At 42.7% G+C, this 13,224-nt stretch overlaps 2 protein-coding genes across 2 annotated transcripts; one reads left to right on the top strand and one right to left on the bottom strand.

Annotated features, from left to right (window-relative positions):
- Nucleotides 1-155: 155 nt before the first annotated feature.
- Nucleotides 156-2,485, bottom strand: LOC121299784 (ragulator complex protein LAMTOR5-like). The gene is made up of 4 exons (XM_041227845.1): nt 2,343-2,485; nt 2,024-2,085; nt 1,731-1,848; nt 156-1,030 (listed from the first exon to the last, which is right to left on the bottom strand). Exons 1-4 carry the CDS (start codon nt 2,375-2,377, stop codon nt 970-972), a joined length of 276 nt encoding a protein of 91 aa, XP_041083779.1. The 5' UTR covers nt 2,378-2,485; the 3' UTR covers nt 156-969.
- Nucleotides 2,486-7,006: 4,521 nt separating this feature from the next.
- LOC121299442 (prokineticin-1-like) lies at nt 7,007-10,546 on the top strand. The gene is made up of 3 exons (XM_041227135.1): nt 7,007-7,118; nt 8,723-8,848; nt 9,941-10,546. The coding sequence occupies exons 1-3, from the start codon at nt 7,044-7,046 to the stop codon at nt 10,058-10,060; spliced, it is 321 nt and encodes a 106-aa protein (XP_041083069.1). The 5' UTR covers nt 7,007-7,043; the 3' UTR covers nt 10,061-10,546.
- The last annotated feature ends 2,678 nt before the right edge of the window (nt 10,547-13,224 follow it).

Raw genomic sequence — 13,224 nt, 5'->3', positions numbered from 1 at the left:
AATACAATCATCAATAAAGAAAGAAGTGGGTCTGGAATGTACTCGACCTCTAGCGGATCTCGACCAGGTTGAACCTGAGCTGATTCCTCTGGGCGGCACGGCCACAGGCAGCTCTAGCCCAGCCGGACAGGACTGCTGCTCCCTCTTGTGGTGAAGGACGAGTTACTGAACCCATTTCCAATTCCCTGGGGCAAAAAAAAAAAAAAACTGCTCAGCGCAGGCGTGGAATACGACTTGCAATACATTAGCCTGGCTTTCTTCTGTGCCAAGCAACCTCCCAGTGCTGTGCAAACTGAACACCGCCCATTCAAATGTGCAGTAAATGTAAAAGCGGGCAGCAAATAAACCACACTGTTCCTTAAAGGGATTCTACATGTTTTTTTTTTTTTTTTTTTTTTTTTTTTTTTATTATATATTTTTTATTTGCAGATGCATTTCTTTATATTAGCAGTATTGTACCTCAGAATAATACAGAATAAAACTAGCAGTGTCCTGATAAGGCAGACTTATTCATAGCATGTACAGAACAGCACAGCAATCCTTCATGACCATCATTCACAGTATGCTGAACAGCACCTTGTTATAAATGCCCAATGTGAAATTTCATTAAATTCATGCAAGTGGTTCTCAAGATAAGAATTCAGCTGTCACTCGCCCAACCAATCACAAGCCAGAACCTATGCTTTAGGAAGGCACTGTGACCAGGATTCTGAAACCCTCGTGAGCTTCAGCTAAGGACTGTCCATACCAAGTTCAATCACAATGGCAAAAGCAGCTCTCTACATTCACCATGAACACAAATATAAGTAAGAACGCATGGGAGCCTCCAGGATCAGTGGAAAACATTACTGCAGCAACAAGAACACAACATCACTTGTGCCAATTACAGAGAGCGTAAGATTGCATTTTACAGGTACACGATTCACACAAAACCAAAATGCTTTTCTGCTTCGAGACACGGGAGGATTCTCAGGAAGACATCTTGTGCACTGCTACCGTGATACTGTCGTGTGTCCGGATCAAGATATTCCTGCACAAGGAACAAAGGATTTTTGTTAGCGATATGTAGAGGAGCTGAACAGATAGATTGAAGAGATAATCATGAAAAGATACATTGCTATTGGCCCTCAGCCAATCCACAGCCCCAAACATTAACAGAACATAAACAAGCAATCACAGAACACTCTCTCTCTCACACACACACAATATCTTGTCTTTAACCCATGACATCACAGGAGAGCAGAAATGAGTAAACTCTGTATCCGTTATATGAGAAGTGGGTAAACGCTATATTGCCCAAATTAAAAGTTCCTCTATCCAACTTTGCACCAAGTTTCAGGAGGTTTTGTGAAAATCTGCAGAAAGTTACTGCAGTAAAAAAAAAAAAAAAACTAGAAACGCCATTCCCTTATAATCCCAGTATCCGCTAAGGTGCCAGGGATTCCTGTACACTGTTATCAGAGAGGAAGGGGGGCACACAAAACGGTTTTTCTTCCTTTATAACACAGCTTGAAAATGTTGTGCATAACTGCTGCTGCTGCTGCTGCTTTTGGCAGTTTTTCCTTTCCTGTACGAAGGGGGAGATTTGCCCAACCTGCATCCCGGTTTTAGCCACAGCTGGATCGCATCAACCGCAGAGGTTATCCTGGGATCACCGCAGTGAAACGCTCTGATGAAATCCAGCTGTGGCTTTTCCTGGCGGGGGCCCAGGTTGGCAAAAGTCCTGTTACCCTGCATCGGACTCCAGGCACACTGTGGGGCAGTCTGTAGGATCTCTGGTGAGTCTGGCAGCGTGCTTGGCCAGCACAGACACCACACCTCCGTGCTCATCAGAGAGGGACCCGCGACCTAGAGGAGGGAGGGGTGGGGAGGGCAGGGGAGAGAAAGGCGGGAGAGAGAGGAGGAGGAGGAGAGACACAGATACAGAGAGGGGGAGAACAGAGAGAGGAGACACGCATTAAAGAAATGCTTCTGTTAATCTTACATTGCAAGCTGCCAGACGATCTAACTGCTCGGTACTTACAGCCCAAGTTGTGTCCCTGTGCGTCAGTGCAAAGAACGCCGACCACCGCAGGATTCTTCATCCTGTGAAAGAACAATGAACAAGAAAGGGGTTTCACCGCGGAGTATTTACAACCACATTTTATAAGATCAGCATTTATTATTATTATTATTATTATTATTATTATTATTATTATTATTATTATCTTGTGTTTACCCAAACACTGTTCTTGTTACATTAACCAGGACATACTTATCCAACACTTCACGATAGCAATACAGAAGTCATTTACGGTCTAGTGTTTATTTATTTTTAACAAGAGAACACGTTTTAAACTCACGTGTCGTCCAGGTGTTGTTCTAAAGTTGACTCCATTGCCCGCCTGTTGCTTTTATATCTAATAAATCGGGATTGCGTTTCTTTCCCCCGCTCCCTGTTCCTTGGTTTTGTAACTAGTCAGCTGACACGGCTACACGTGACCGAGATGGAGCACTTGCATGGACGGGGTCCTGCGAGGGACGAACTTAGCGAGTCCAGGAAGGTCTGCAAGTAAATATATCCTGCACTGATACATTTTGGAATTAATATTTACAACCTTAAAGATCTGACATTTCTATTTTATTATTCGATACTATGGTCTTTTATGGTCTACTCTAAGCTGTAACACTGATCTCTTAAAAAACGACAACAATAATATTCTTTGTTTTTTTAATAATTCGCAGGACGTCCACGGGAGGGCGGTGTTTGCAGGTATGGTGTCGGATTATGATGCGGTGTGCTGTCATATGGGCAACAAGTAAATATTTCAAGCTTGTAATGTCACACCCAAAACAGAACAGTTCAGAGTTCTCTAAACATGAGTATTATGAATAAGCAGAGCCTTCGGGGAGTCATCATACCATTATGGTGTTAAACAGGGTAATTATAATGATGACTCACAAGAGGTTCGTGAATATATCAAATGCATTTATAAAGGTCATAATGATTTTGCATACTGTAGAGTGAATTATTGGCATGGTATTGTATTGTATTGTGTAGACAAAAGCGAAGTATAGTGGCTATTGTTGCTGAACCTCTCTTTAGCAGATAAAATGAAACTACACGCTATGCATAACGGCTACTGCAAAGACGTGTTCTTGATTTTTACTAGCCAGAAACCTAATGCTAGACTAGAGCTCCTTCACTTGGATTTCATTTTGAGAAATGCCAGAATCTATTGGAAAAAAAAAATCTTGCTTTTTAATAAAATCAATTATTACCAATTATCATCTGTCTGATATTTGAGTAGGACATTGGCGGTGGACATGGTGTGCAGTGATTCTAAACGGACACGGTGAATGGAATGGAAACTGGCCTGGCAGCAGCAGTAGCCCGCGGGGACGCGGATGGTGCGGCTGACATGTTCTTTAAGATGACGCCCGTTTCCTTCTGCAATCTCCTTCAAACTCCGCGTATCAGGCCTTTGTCGATTGCTATCCAGCCCTTCCCGATATGCAAACGACGCTATGATCATTCACACCGTGTCACAATGTCAACCCCATTCAACCACAGACTCTAGCTGTGCGGAGTGACTGATTTCCTTCTCTCCAAGTGCGCTCCGCTTTGCTGAAGCGGCAGAAAGGGAAGTGTAATTGTAAAGCGTGGCGTTGCACAGATTCATCAGCCTGTGGACAGCCACATATTGCTTTGCTGACGAACCACCTGCTAACAACGGTTCTCAAATAAAGAGCGGTCTTCCTTCGAGGAGCTTTTTCTATTCTGAGGGGGAAAAAGCTAAACCGCCATCCAGGGCTAGATAGAAACAGCAGATTAATATTTATAGCTGCCTGTATAATAATGTTTTATATGCATCACACCATGTAAAAACATCCTGCAAAAAGACTGTGAGTTGCAATTGAGGCGAGACTGATCTCTGTAGAAAATAGGTTTGAGGTTAAACAGTAACAACACAGCGACCGTGCAAAACCTGCGATCTGAACTGACAATCTTAATGGCTTTCAATGGTTGCTCCACTTTTCATAGCTTTGCTCCAAAATAACATTTCATGAGATTTTTGTAACTCAAAGCAATCACTTTCTCCACCGAGGCGCGTATCTCATTATCTCAGCGCACCTGGCTCTGAAGTCCAACATTCAATCTGAAGAGAGCCTGGGCGCCTATTCAGCCCCACTATTTTCGTCCTGTTTTATGGTGGTTTGAAACAAGAAGCCAGCCGGCGTTCCATTCGATTCAGAAATCCCAAACTGCACTTTTAAATGATTTAAATTTCACAATTTCCGAAGCTAGCTACAGTGATGTTCTGTTAAGACTCGGAGACCTCTCAAAGATTGATTGATTTAATATCTGCCAATAAATACTTCTTAAATGCCATTGTGAGCCCAGGTCTCAGCACACCCTGGCCTCTGACATATTTCAGAATAGTAAATAGCGATTTTATTTCCCTTACAAACTAAAGCTGTGCTAACGGAGCTTTGGAATAGCTTCCAGTCCTACGAGGGCTCGGGTGGATGTCTGTTCAAGAACCATGGTGCTAAAACGCATTTCAGCGGAGCCTCTTCACCACTCTCCTGCCCTCGCGTCTTTTCATGAGACGAGAACAGCATCGATTATGTTTGTGTCTTAACATAAGAACCAGGGTACTTAAAAAAAAAACCCAAAAAAACAACCTCGCTCCAGTAAATGAACGAGAAAAACAATTTTGAACTGAAAAGTGCTTGCAGAACCTAGTTCATTTACCTTGCAGTGAATTCATTTAGATAACCGGGTTTGGCCCCTGACGCTCATGCCTCTTCTGTCTCTGTCACGTGTTATTAATAGTACTAATATTTGTCAAACAGAATGAATACGAATTCTTCAGTATGAAAGACTGTAGGTAAAGGGTAAAGTCGGGCAGACAGAGACTGTAAATTATATTGCCGCTGCCTCTGGGACAAGCCCGGCATAGCTAATACTGTAAAAGCAAAGCAGTCTATTGTTAAACAAATATAACTGACCCGAGGGCTGCACCGACAGAGATCAGATGTGGAGTGCAGCGCTGTGTAATAATTCAATAGGTGCATTTCAATTTGGAGGTTGTGTGGAAAATGCAAAGTCCTCTGGACCGCTACAGCCTTTGAAATGTCATGCGGAGGTGTGCAAACATGGAAATTTATTAATTCAATCAATTGAAATGAAATGCGTAAAGAGGCATAACCATGCATCACCGAGGAGATGCCGCATCAGAGCTTTTGTACCGTACACACCACAGGTTCAGATGTCTGTACACTGTGTATAGAGTCTTCAAGAGTGAAGTGTGCCCGCCCCTGGCATATTCCCAAGCCAGGAAAAAAAAAAACAACTTTTTAATGCTGTTTCAAACGTCCACACACCACTATCCACTCCATCTTCTTCAGTGCACTGTCTGTTCTGGGGGTTTGAAATAAACACTATTGCAAAAAAAAAATCGAAAACGGCTGTAAATCTAAAACTTTGGAAGTAATGAAAATCACATTTTCTGTTTCTGCCAGTAAAAATGTGTCAGACCACAGAATCCTAGGGATTTGCCACGGCTGAGGTCCTCTCAATAGGTCTCATTTGCACCGGGACATTCCGAGGCTGTATATATTATACTGAATCGCATGGCAGTTAGAGCCACTATGACCCGCTCTTATTCAGTCTGTGGGAAGCAGCTGTCAACAGTTTTGTTGAGACTGATGAAATTAGCTGAAGTTCGTTTCTTAACCCCCATCTATGACTCCCCGACACTGCATCACTTTAGCTCTTCATACAACTAAAAGAAGCTGCAGGACTGAGGCTCTGGCTGTAACTCCTTCAGACCCTGTGGTCCCCTGTCAGTGGGGTTTCACGCATGGATTTAGCCTGCATATGGGAGGCATACAGCTGGAACGCTGCTATAATTGAAGCAGACTCTTTCTCCATCCCTCCGCTGCTCTGATTAAGCATATGAAATAGTAGACTGTCTTGCAGTAGTGGTCCTGCAGACGGCAGCCCAGCGGCTGATGAATAGTATCATAGAGCCTCAATTCTGAAAAGACGCCGCGCTGCTTAATTCCCAGTATCTATCACCTCGCTTGACAGAAACCGATACATCATGCAGGGCAAGGAGGCGAAATCCTCCATGCAGGCATTTAGGAAGAAGCTATTGGGCATTTCAACCATTACCAGCGACATGCTTCAAAAAAATAAAAGGCAGTGTTTAGGAAAAGTGTTAGATCGAGGGCACAGATCATTTTTGCTCTCTGAAGAATGACACATAGATTCAATAATAACCAGCATGTGAAAACAATGCAACCAGTCAGGGGTCAGGCACTTGAGTAAATTTAACCCTAAATACACATTTCTTTCTTTTTAAATTAGGGCTTCATTAAAGATTCAAGATTGAGAGCACTGGACATTTTTGCCAGCTAAAAAAATGAATGCATGGCCAGAATTTTTCTTTAAAACCATCTGAACTGTAAATACAGTTTAGTTTCATATGTAATCCACCTGTCTATCGACTTGTCTGCGCAAGAAATCCTCTTTCAGATCATAAACTGAGAGTACAGGTCTGCCCATCTGTCTGTGTTCAATGATAGACAGACAGGCAGACAGACAGACAGATAGACAGATATATAGAGATTTAACTTAAAACTAAACTGGATTTAGAGTAACAGTCATGTGGTTGTCTGTCTGTTGACCTGCTATGCAATGTCTTGCAATGTCACTTCAGTTGGCCTGATCTGTCAATTTCTGTGATCATCCGCAGAGCATCACATCACCAGTTTAGAGGGAGGGGGGGGGGGGGGGGGGGGGGGGTAGATTAAATACAGACTCTCTCAGCCTCCTGCGATCGATCGCATCTCATTGAGAGAAGAGCAGGGAACAGGAGAGAAACAAAGAGAGAGAGAGAGAGAGAGAGAGAGAGAGAGAGAGAGAGAGACACACAGAGAGAGATAGAGGGGGGAGACTGGTCCAACACATCCAGCTTGAGCATCCCAACAGAGACTGAGCAGCACTGGAAGAGACTCTCCACCTTCCAACAAGCTCCTGCCAAGGTGCTGCAATGATGAGGATCGCTCTGCTATTCACCTTCCTCTTGGCTTTACTCACTAGCACCAGGTGTGCCGTGATCACTGGGGTAAGTACTCTTCTACACTGATAATGATCCCTCCTGAGTTTACAAACCCACACCTCACTTCACCTGCAGGGTTCTATGTTGTCCTCATGTGTGGTTCTGTGTTGTCCTCATGTGTGGTTCAGTGTTGTCCTCTTTGTGTGGTTCTGTGTTGTCCTCTTTGTGTGGTTCTGTGTTGTCCTCATGTGTGATTCTGTGTTGTCCTCTTTGTGTGGTTCTGTGTTGTCCTCTTTGTGTGGTTCTGTGTTGTCCTCTTTGTGTGGTTCTGTGTTGTCCTCATGTGTGATTCTGTGTTGTCCTCTTTGTGTGGTTCTGTGTTGTCCTCTTTGTGTGATTCTGTGTTGTCCTCTTTGTGTGGTTCTTTGTTGTCCTCTTTGTGTGGTTCTTTGGTGTCCTCTTTGTGTGGTTCTTTGTTGTCCTCATGTGTGGAAGACTGGAAGAGGTTTTAGTTTTGGATTGTTTCAATTTTTCAAGCTGTTATTGCATTTTCTAGAGTAATGTATAAATAACATGCACATACATACATACAAGTACGATATATAAACTGATGTAGGCTGATGTACACCTGCCATATAAAAGTTAAGGATATTGTACTATTTTATTACAAAGCAGAATTGGCACTTGATTGTGTATAATAAATAATAGTATATCAAACTTATTTTATGTGTTTGTTCGTTTTTCTGATAGCGCTGTATCAGAGTAAATCAATAGGCAGGAAACGCATGGTGCACTTTTTCAAGCTAAATTGTTTTAAAGGGACAGAGGTTTTCCATAGGTGTAAATATTTTTGACTTAGGAAATCTATAACACAAAGCATGTAAAGCATCACAACTTTTAATTAACTGATGGATTTGTATTTATTTCTCATGTAACTGTTCTATTCAGGGATGCTCTAACTGCCTGTTGAGTGGCAGATCTCTGAATTGGTCTTGTTTAAAACCACGATCACTATGAAGCGCAGGGCAGAATCCAGGCACACCCTCTCCTCACCAGCTCAGTAATGCACAGCCAGCACGCGCTGAAACTGTGGGGTTGCCTTTCTCTTCATTCACAACCTCAGCGCGTGACGATTGCACCATTATTAAATTGTGCGAACAGGGAACACATTTTATTTTCAGAAATATTGACAGAAACGTCCAGTGCCGCTCGAAGACTTAAAAAAAATACTTCATGAGGAGACTTGTGTCAGTGCTCTTTTCTTCCTGAATCTTTCTCAGCTACATTAACACATTGAATTGCATACCGCTTTGTAGTTTTCCATACACTTAATGAAAAACTACCCAAAATTTGCGATATCGTTTCGTAGTTTGATTACATGATGTTAAATAAAATATCTAAATTCATATTTTTTTTTTTTTCATTTTGTAATCAATCCTTAAATTCTAGGTGATGCAAAACCATACAGCAAAGCAGGGGCAAGAGCTAAAACAGTTCCTCACACTGTATAAAGCTGTGTATATAGCAAGTACTATGGAATCAGTTGATGCGCTAGTTGTCAGGCCTCCTGTAAGAGATGTGTGTGTGTGTGTGTGTGTGTGTGTGTGTGTGTGTGTGTGTGTGTGTGTGTGTGTGTGTGTGTGTGTGTGTGTGTGTGTGTGTGTCCCCAGGCCTGTGAGAGGGACTTGCAGTGCGGACTGGGCTCGTGCTGTGCTGTCAGCCTGTGGCTCCGGGGTCTACGCATGTGCACCCCGAGAGGGAGAGAGGGGGACGAGTGCCACCCCTTCAGTCACAAGGTACGGGCAAGAAGATTTCATTCTAGTGAAAAACAGCTTTTATTTTTATATGAGAGCAGCTTGGTCTGAAATGTAAGTTATCGGAACTGTGGCTTTGTAAAAAGTTTTCTCCAGTCTTTAATTAAACTCGAAAAGAAAAAAAGAAAAACACGTTTAGACAAAATGAAGACGCAAAACCGCTTGAGAGAGCTGAAGAAAACCTCAGTCAAAAAAAAATCAGAGTTAATCAGAGACCGGTGGAAACGCTGGCGGAACATACATTACAACAGCATTAGTTCTGCCCTGTGCAAGTGGAGGAGGTCATTGACCCAACATCAGAGGCCAGATCTTAAGTAGACACACATTCATCTGTCAAAGTCAAAGATCTCATTTTATTCCAAGCCGGCTGCTTCAACAGGAGCCCAATCAGCGCCGATCTCTGGTGTGCTTTCAGAAACGCTGCTGATAAACAGATATTGAGCAGCGAGAGATTCCCTGAATAATACATCACTTCCTGGCAGGGATTAGAGTTCTGTGAAAAGAAAGTTAATAACAGCGCTGAATTTCCCAGGAGAGCCTGGGTCTGCCGAGCTCTGGAAGCCTGGTGTTTATTGTGACTGGGCTGAGTGGCAGGATTAGACAGGCTCTCAATAATCTCTGGCTTTAAGGAGTAAACTTCTGTTTGGAAACTGTGGGTGTCATCTGGTTGAGTTACTCCAGACATTTTAAACAATGTGTGTGTGTGTGTGTGTGGGGGGGGGGGGGGGGGGGGGGGGGGGGGGGGGGTGCAGGTATTAAAAGTGCAGGTATTAAGAACTTTAGGAGACCTATAACTTTACCCTTAAAGATAATTGAAGTAATTACAACATTTGGCCACACGGAGGCACTGTGCGCCATAGTAAACTTTCAAGCAGTGAAAATGGAAAACCAGGGATGGAAATATGAAAAGATTTGCTGCAGATAAACTAAACCTTGGTGTGAAACTGTGAAGAGCAAAATTCCAAAGGTAAAGTCAATACAAACTAATGTATACATGCTTTTTTTGCTGGTTGGTTTTGTATATCCCGATTTCTGGCTGGCATGACATTGTTTTCCTCTGCTTGCTAATTGCAGGTGCCCTTCTACGGGAAGAGACAGCACCACACCTGCCCATGTCTGCCGCATCTCACCTGCACCTGGGTTATGGACAGCAAATACCGCTGCTCTGACAATTTTAAAAATATAGACTTTTAAATAATGAGAGAGAGAGAGAGAGTATGAAACATATTTCACTGTTGTTGTAACAAGGACAAAATATATATACAAAACTAAAATCAAATCATTGCATAGCCATCTGATCAACTTTATTATACTAATGCAGCACTAGCCTAGATAAAGGGAACTGGAGCTACAGCTAAGGCCAAAAGAATTTTACCATCGAGACATAATTCTTATATAAAGATCTTTTATTACACCATGTAATCAAAGAAACTACAAAATGATGCCATGAAAATTCTACCAGAAGACATAATGGAGACCCTTTCCCGCTAACATTGTGGATACAAAAAAAAAAGAAGGCAAGATATTTTTAAGTTGACATATTAAATACATACTTCAGTAAGGTCTGTTGCTGTACAGCCTAGCCCTGTTCCACGCTGTGTCTGTAAACTTAACCTGTTCCTGACTGGAATGCATTGCACAGGGCCGGACATCCAGCATGCATCACATGTGTTTACATTGGGGGGGGGGGGGGGGGGGGGGCTGACTCATGTGGGGGGGGGGGGGGGTAGTTGGGTGGTATTGCTCGAAGCCCCCACCCATCAGCTCCCCCACCCCCCCTTACCCCAAATAACAAATTATTAAATATGATATATATTATAATATATATATATATATATATATATAGTAACTTTGCATTGTGTGTATTTGTTCTTTCTCAAAATAAAATGATTGCTGATGACATTCTGGAGGAGATAACGCTGAGAATCTCGCCTTTGTTGTTTGTCTTAGCGGCTGATTTCCAGACACTGTTACCGTCTGCTTACTGCGCATCACGTCACAAGCCGTATTCGACACAAGCGCCCTTTTTTAAAGTGCCGAGGGAAAGCCAGGTTATTATTATAAAGAAAGAAAAGTGGTGTTCAATATTGCACACAATGCTTTAGGAAGATTTGGAATAGCTTTGCAACTTTGTAGAGATTTTTTTTTTTATTAAAGATATGATATGAATTTTTGCATTCTAACAGACTGGGTACCGTTGCAGTCATCGCTATGGGAACTGTTTTAAGTGTACACGCAATAGTTTTCCAGCAGAGGGCACCAGAGATCTTTTACATTTTGTTTCTGCGGGACTCTGTATTAGAAGCACTGATAGTGACGTAGAGATCTTACTTTTTCATTAGTTATCATTAAATAACCGCTTTTCTGCACAGCGATGTGTAATAAAGAATAGCGAAAGCCTTGTAAAGCCCAGAGAGGTACAGACAAGCATGTACATAAAGCCACGGTAAACTGTAGTAAATGTATAGTATAACCATGGACAAAGATAAATGATCACGGTAAAGATTAAAGGAAACTGTAATGGATTCCCCTTTAAACAGTGCTGAGAACAGCCAAGCCAGTAGTGACAGGCTATCGCTTCATTGTGTCCTGCCATTAAACACGAGGGTTCTGCCTTCCATTGAAGAACTCTCTGAACGAGTAGCGCAATGATGAATTTTGTCCACAAGGTGTCGCCAATCGCACACACTCTCCAGTGAGATCTGAGAGCATTAGAAATTCGAATCTCAAATTGCCCGTCAAAGGACAACAGGTCACACTGAGCACAGTATTGTAATCGGGTCCATACATACACAGCAGTTATACGCAGGTGCACGCAGCTGCTTTCATGATACAGAAGGAAATGTCCAAAAAAGCAAATTAATAATGGAACTCAATGGAAATCACTACTTGAACAGGGAGGTTTTTTATTAGTACAGAGGAAGATGAATCATGCTCTAGAGGTCACAGATTAGCATCTGCGTGCGGTGTAAGGCATGCTGGAAGTATGACAACTCTAGAAGTGGAATTTCCCAGTTCGTATTGGATTATGCATTCTGCAGCTTTGCTTTGACTGTATGCAGCGGTTTCAAAATGATCAGAGTTAATCCCCCCGTTTAATAGCGCATTCCCGTTCAGGGTTTGGAATTAACTCTTTTCTCAAGCGCCTTCCTCACTTGCCGTAAAAACGGATGTCTAAACTTGGAGGGCTTTTAAAAAACAACCCAGGTGTGCTGTGAGGCAAGAGGCGCGGTGTCTCAGTAAAACTAAAGTCACACTTCCCCGTGCGTTACTGTTTACTTAACTGTGCTATCAGTGGGTTTGTTCAGGCCAGCATCTTGCATAAAAAACACTTATCCTGTTAGCTTGAAACTACAAACAAACGCGGAGGGTGTTTACCAGAATATGCGTGCTATTAAATACCGAATACTTTCCAGGAAAATAAACAGAGAAAAACCAGCACAACAATGAATGTTTAGCAGAGTTCTCCAATGATGCGATTGGGTGCTGTCTCTCTCTCTCTGGTAAACAGATACAGCAACCTGCAAAATATGTAAATAGAGGCCGAGTATGAAGAGGCTGTGGTGAGGGACACTCAAATGATTTATTATTATTATTTTTATTTAATAAACCACCATGTGTGTGTGTGTGTGTGTGTGTGTGTGTGTGTGTGTGTGTGTGTGTGTGTGTGTGTGTGTGTGTAAAAATGTCAGCAGAACTGCCTTCATCTGCCTTTCGTCCAGGCAATCCATTGGACCTGAAGAGTTTGGAGTTTCTAAACTCTTAGAAGGAGTCGACAAAGTCGAGCACAGGACCGGAGCACACAGCTGGAAATGAAGCGGGTTATCGTCCCGTACAGGAGGTGGGCACGGATGTTTTGGGATGTTTGGGTCAGCTGATTGACAATAGCTGTGCAAAGTTTTAGGCGGGAGACTCTAAATCCTAGTCTAGTCCTGGATCATTGCTGGATAATTTTCAGTATGATAGTGTCGCCTTGGTGCAGAAACGGCTCTCTGATTGTGAAGCACAGGCTTCTCCAGCAGTGGCGCTAGCTGTCTTTATTGCATGCACCTGGCAATCAGCCGGGCGCACAGGAACCTGAATCATCATTCCTCTTCTAATATCACATGAAAACAGCTTCCTGATGATGATCTAAGTAACTTTACAGGCAAATTGAAAATAAGCAAGACTGATCCACTACAGCCAATGCAAAAGTACATTATTGCTATTCAATAATATTAATCAGTCATTTAGAAGATGCTTTTATCCAAAGCGACTTACAGAGACTGGGGGGTGAACTCTGCATCATCAACTCCTGCTGCTGCTGCAGAGTCAATTCCAATAGGATCTCGGTTTTACGTCTCACCCGAAGGACAGAG

Source organism: Polyodon spathula, chromosome 25 (assembly GCF_017654505.1).
Source record: "Polyodon spathula isolate WHYD16114869_AA chromosome 25, ASM1765450v1, whole genome shotgun sequence".
NCBI classification, from domain to species: Eukaryota; Metazoa; Chordata; class Actinopteri; order Acipenseriformes; family Polyodontidae; genus Polyodon; species Polyodon spathula.
The sequence above is the reverse complement of the archived record's forward strand: the minus strand, read 5'-3'. Positions and strand labels throughout refer to the sequence as shown.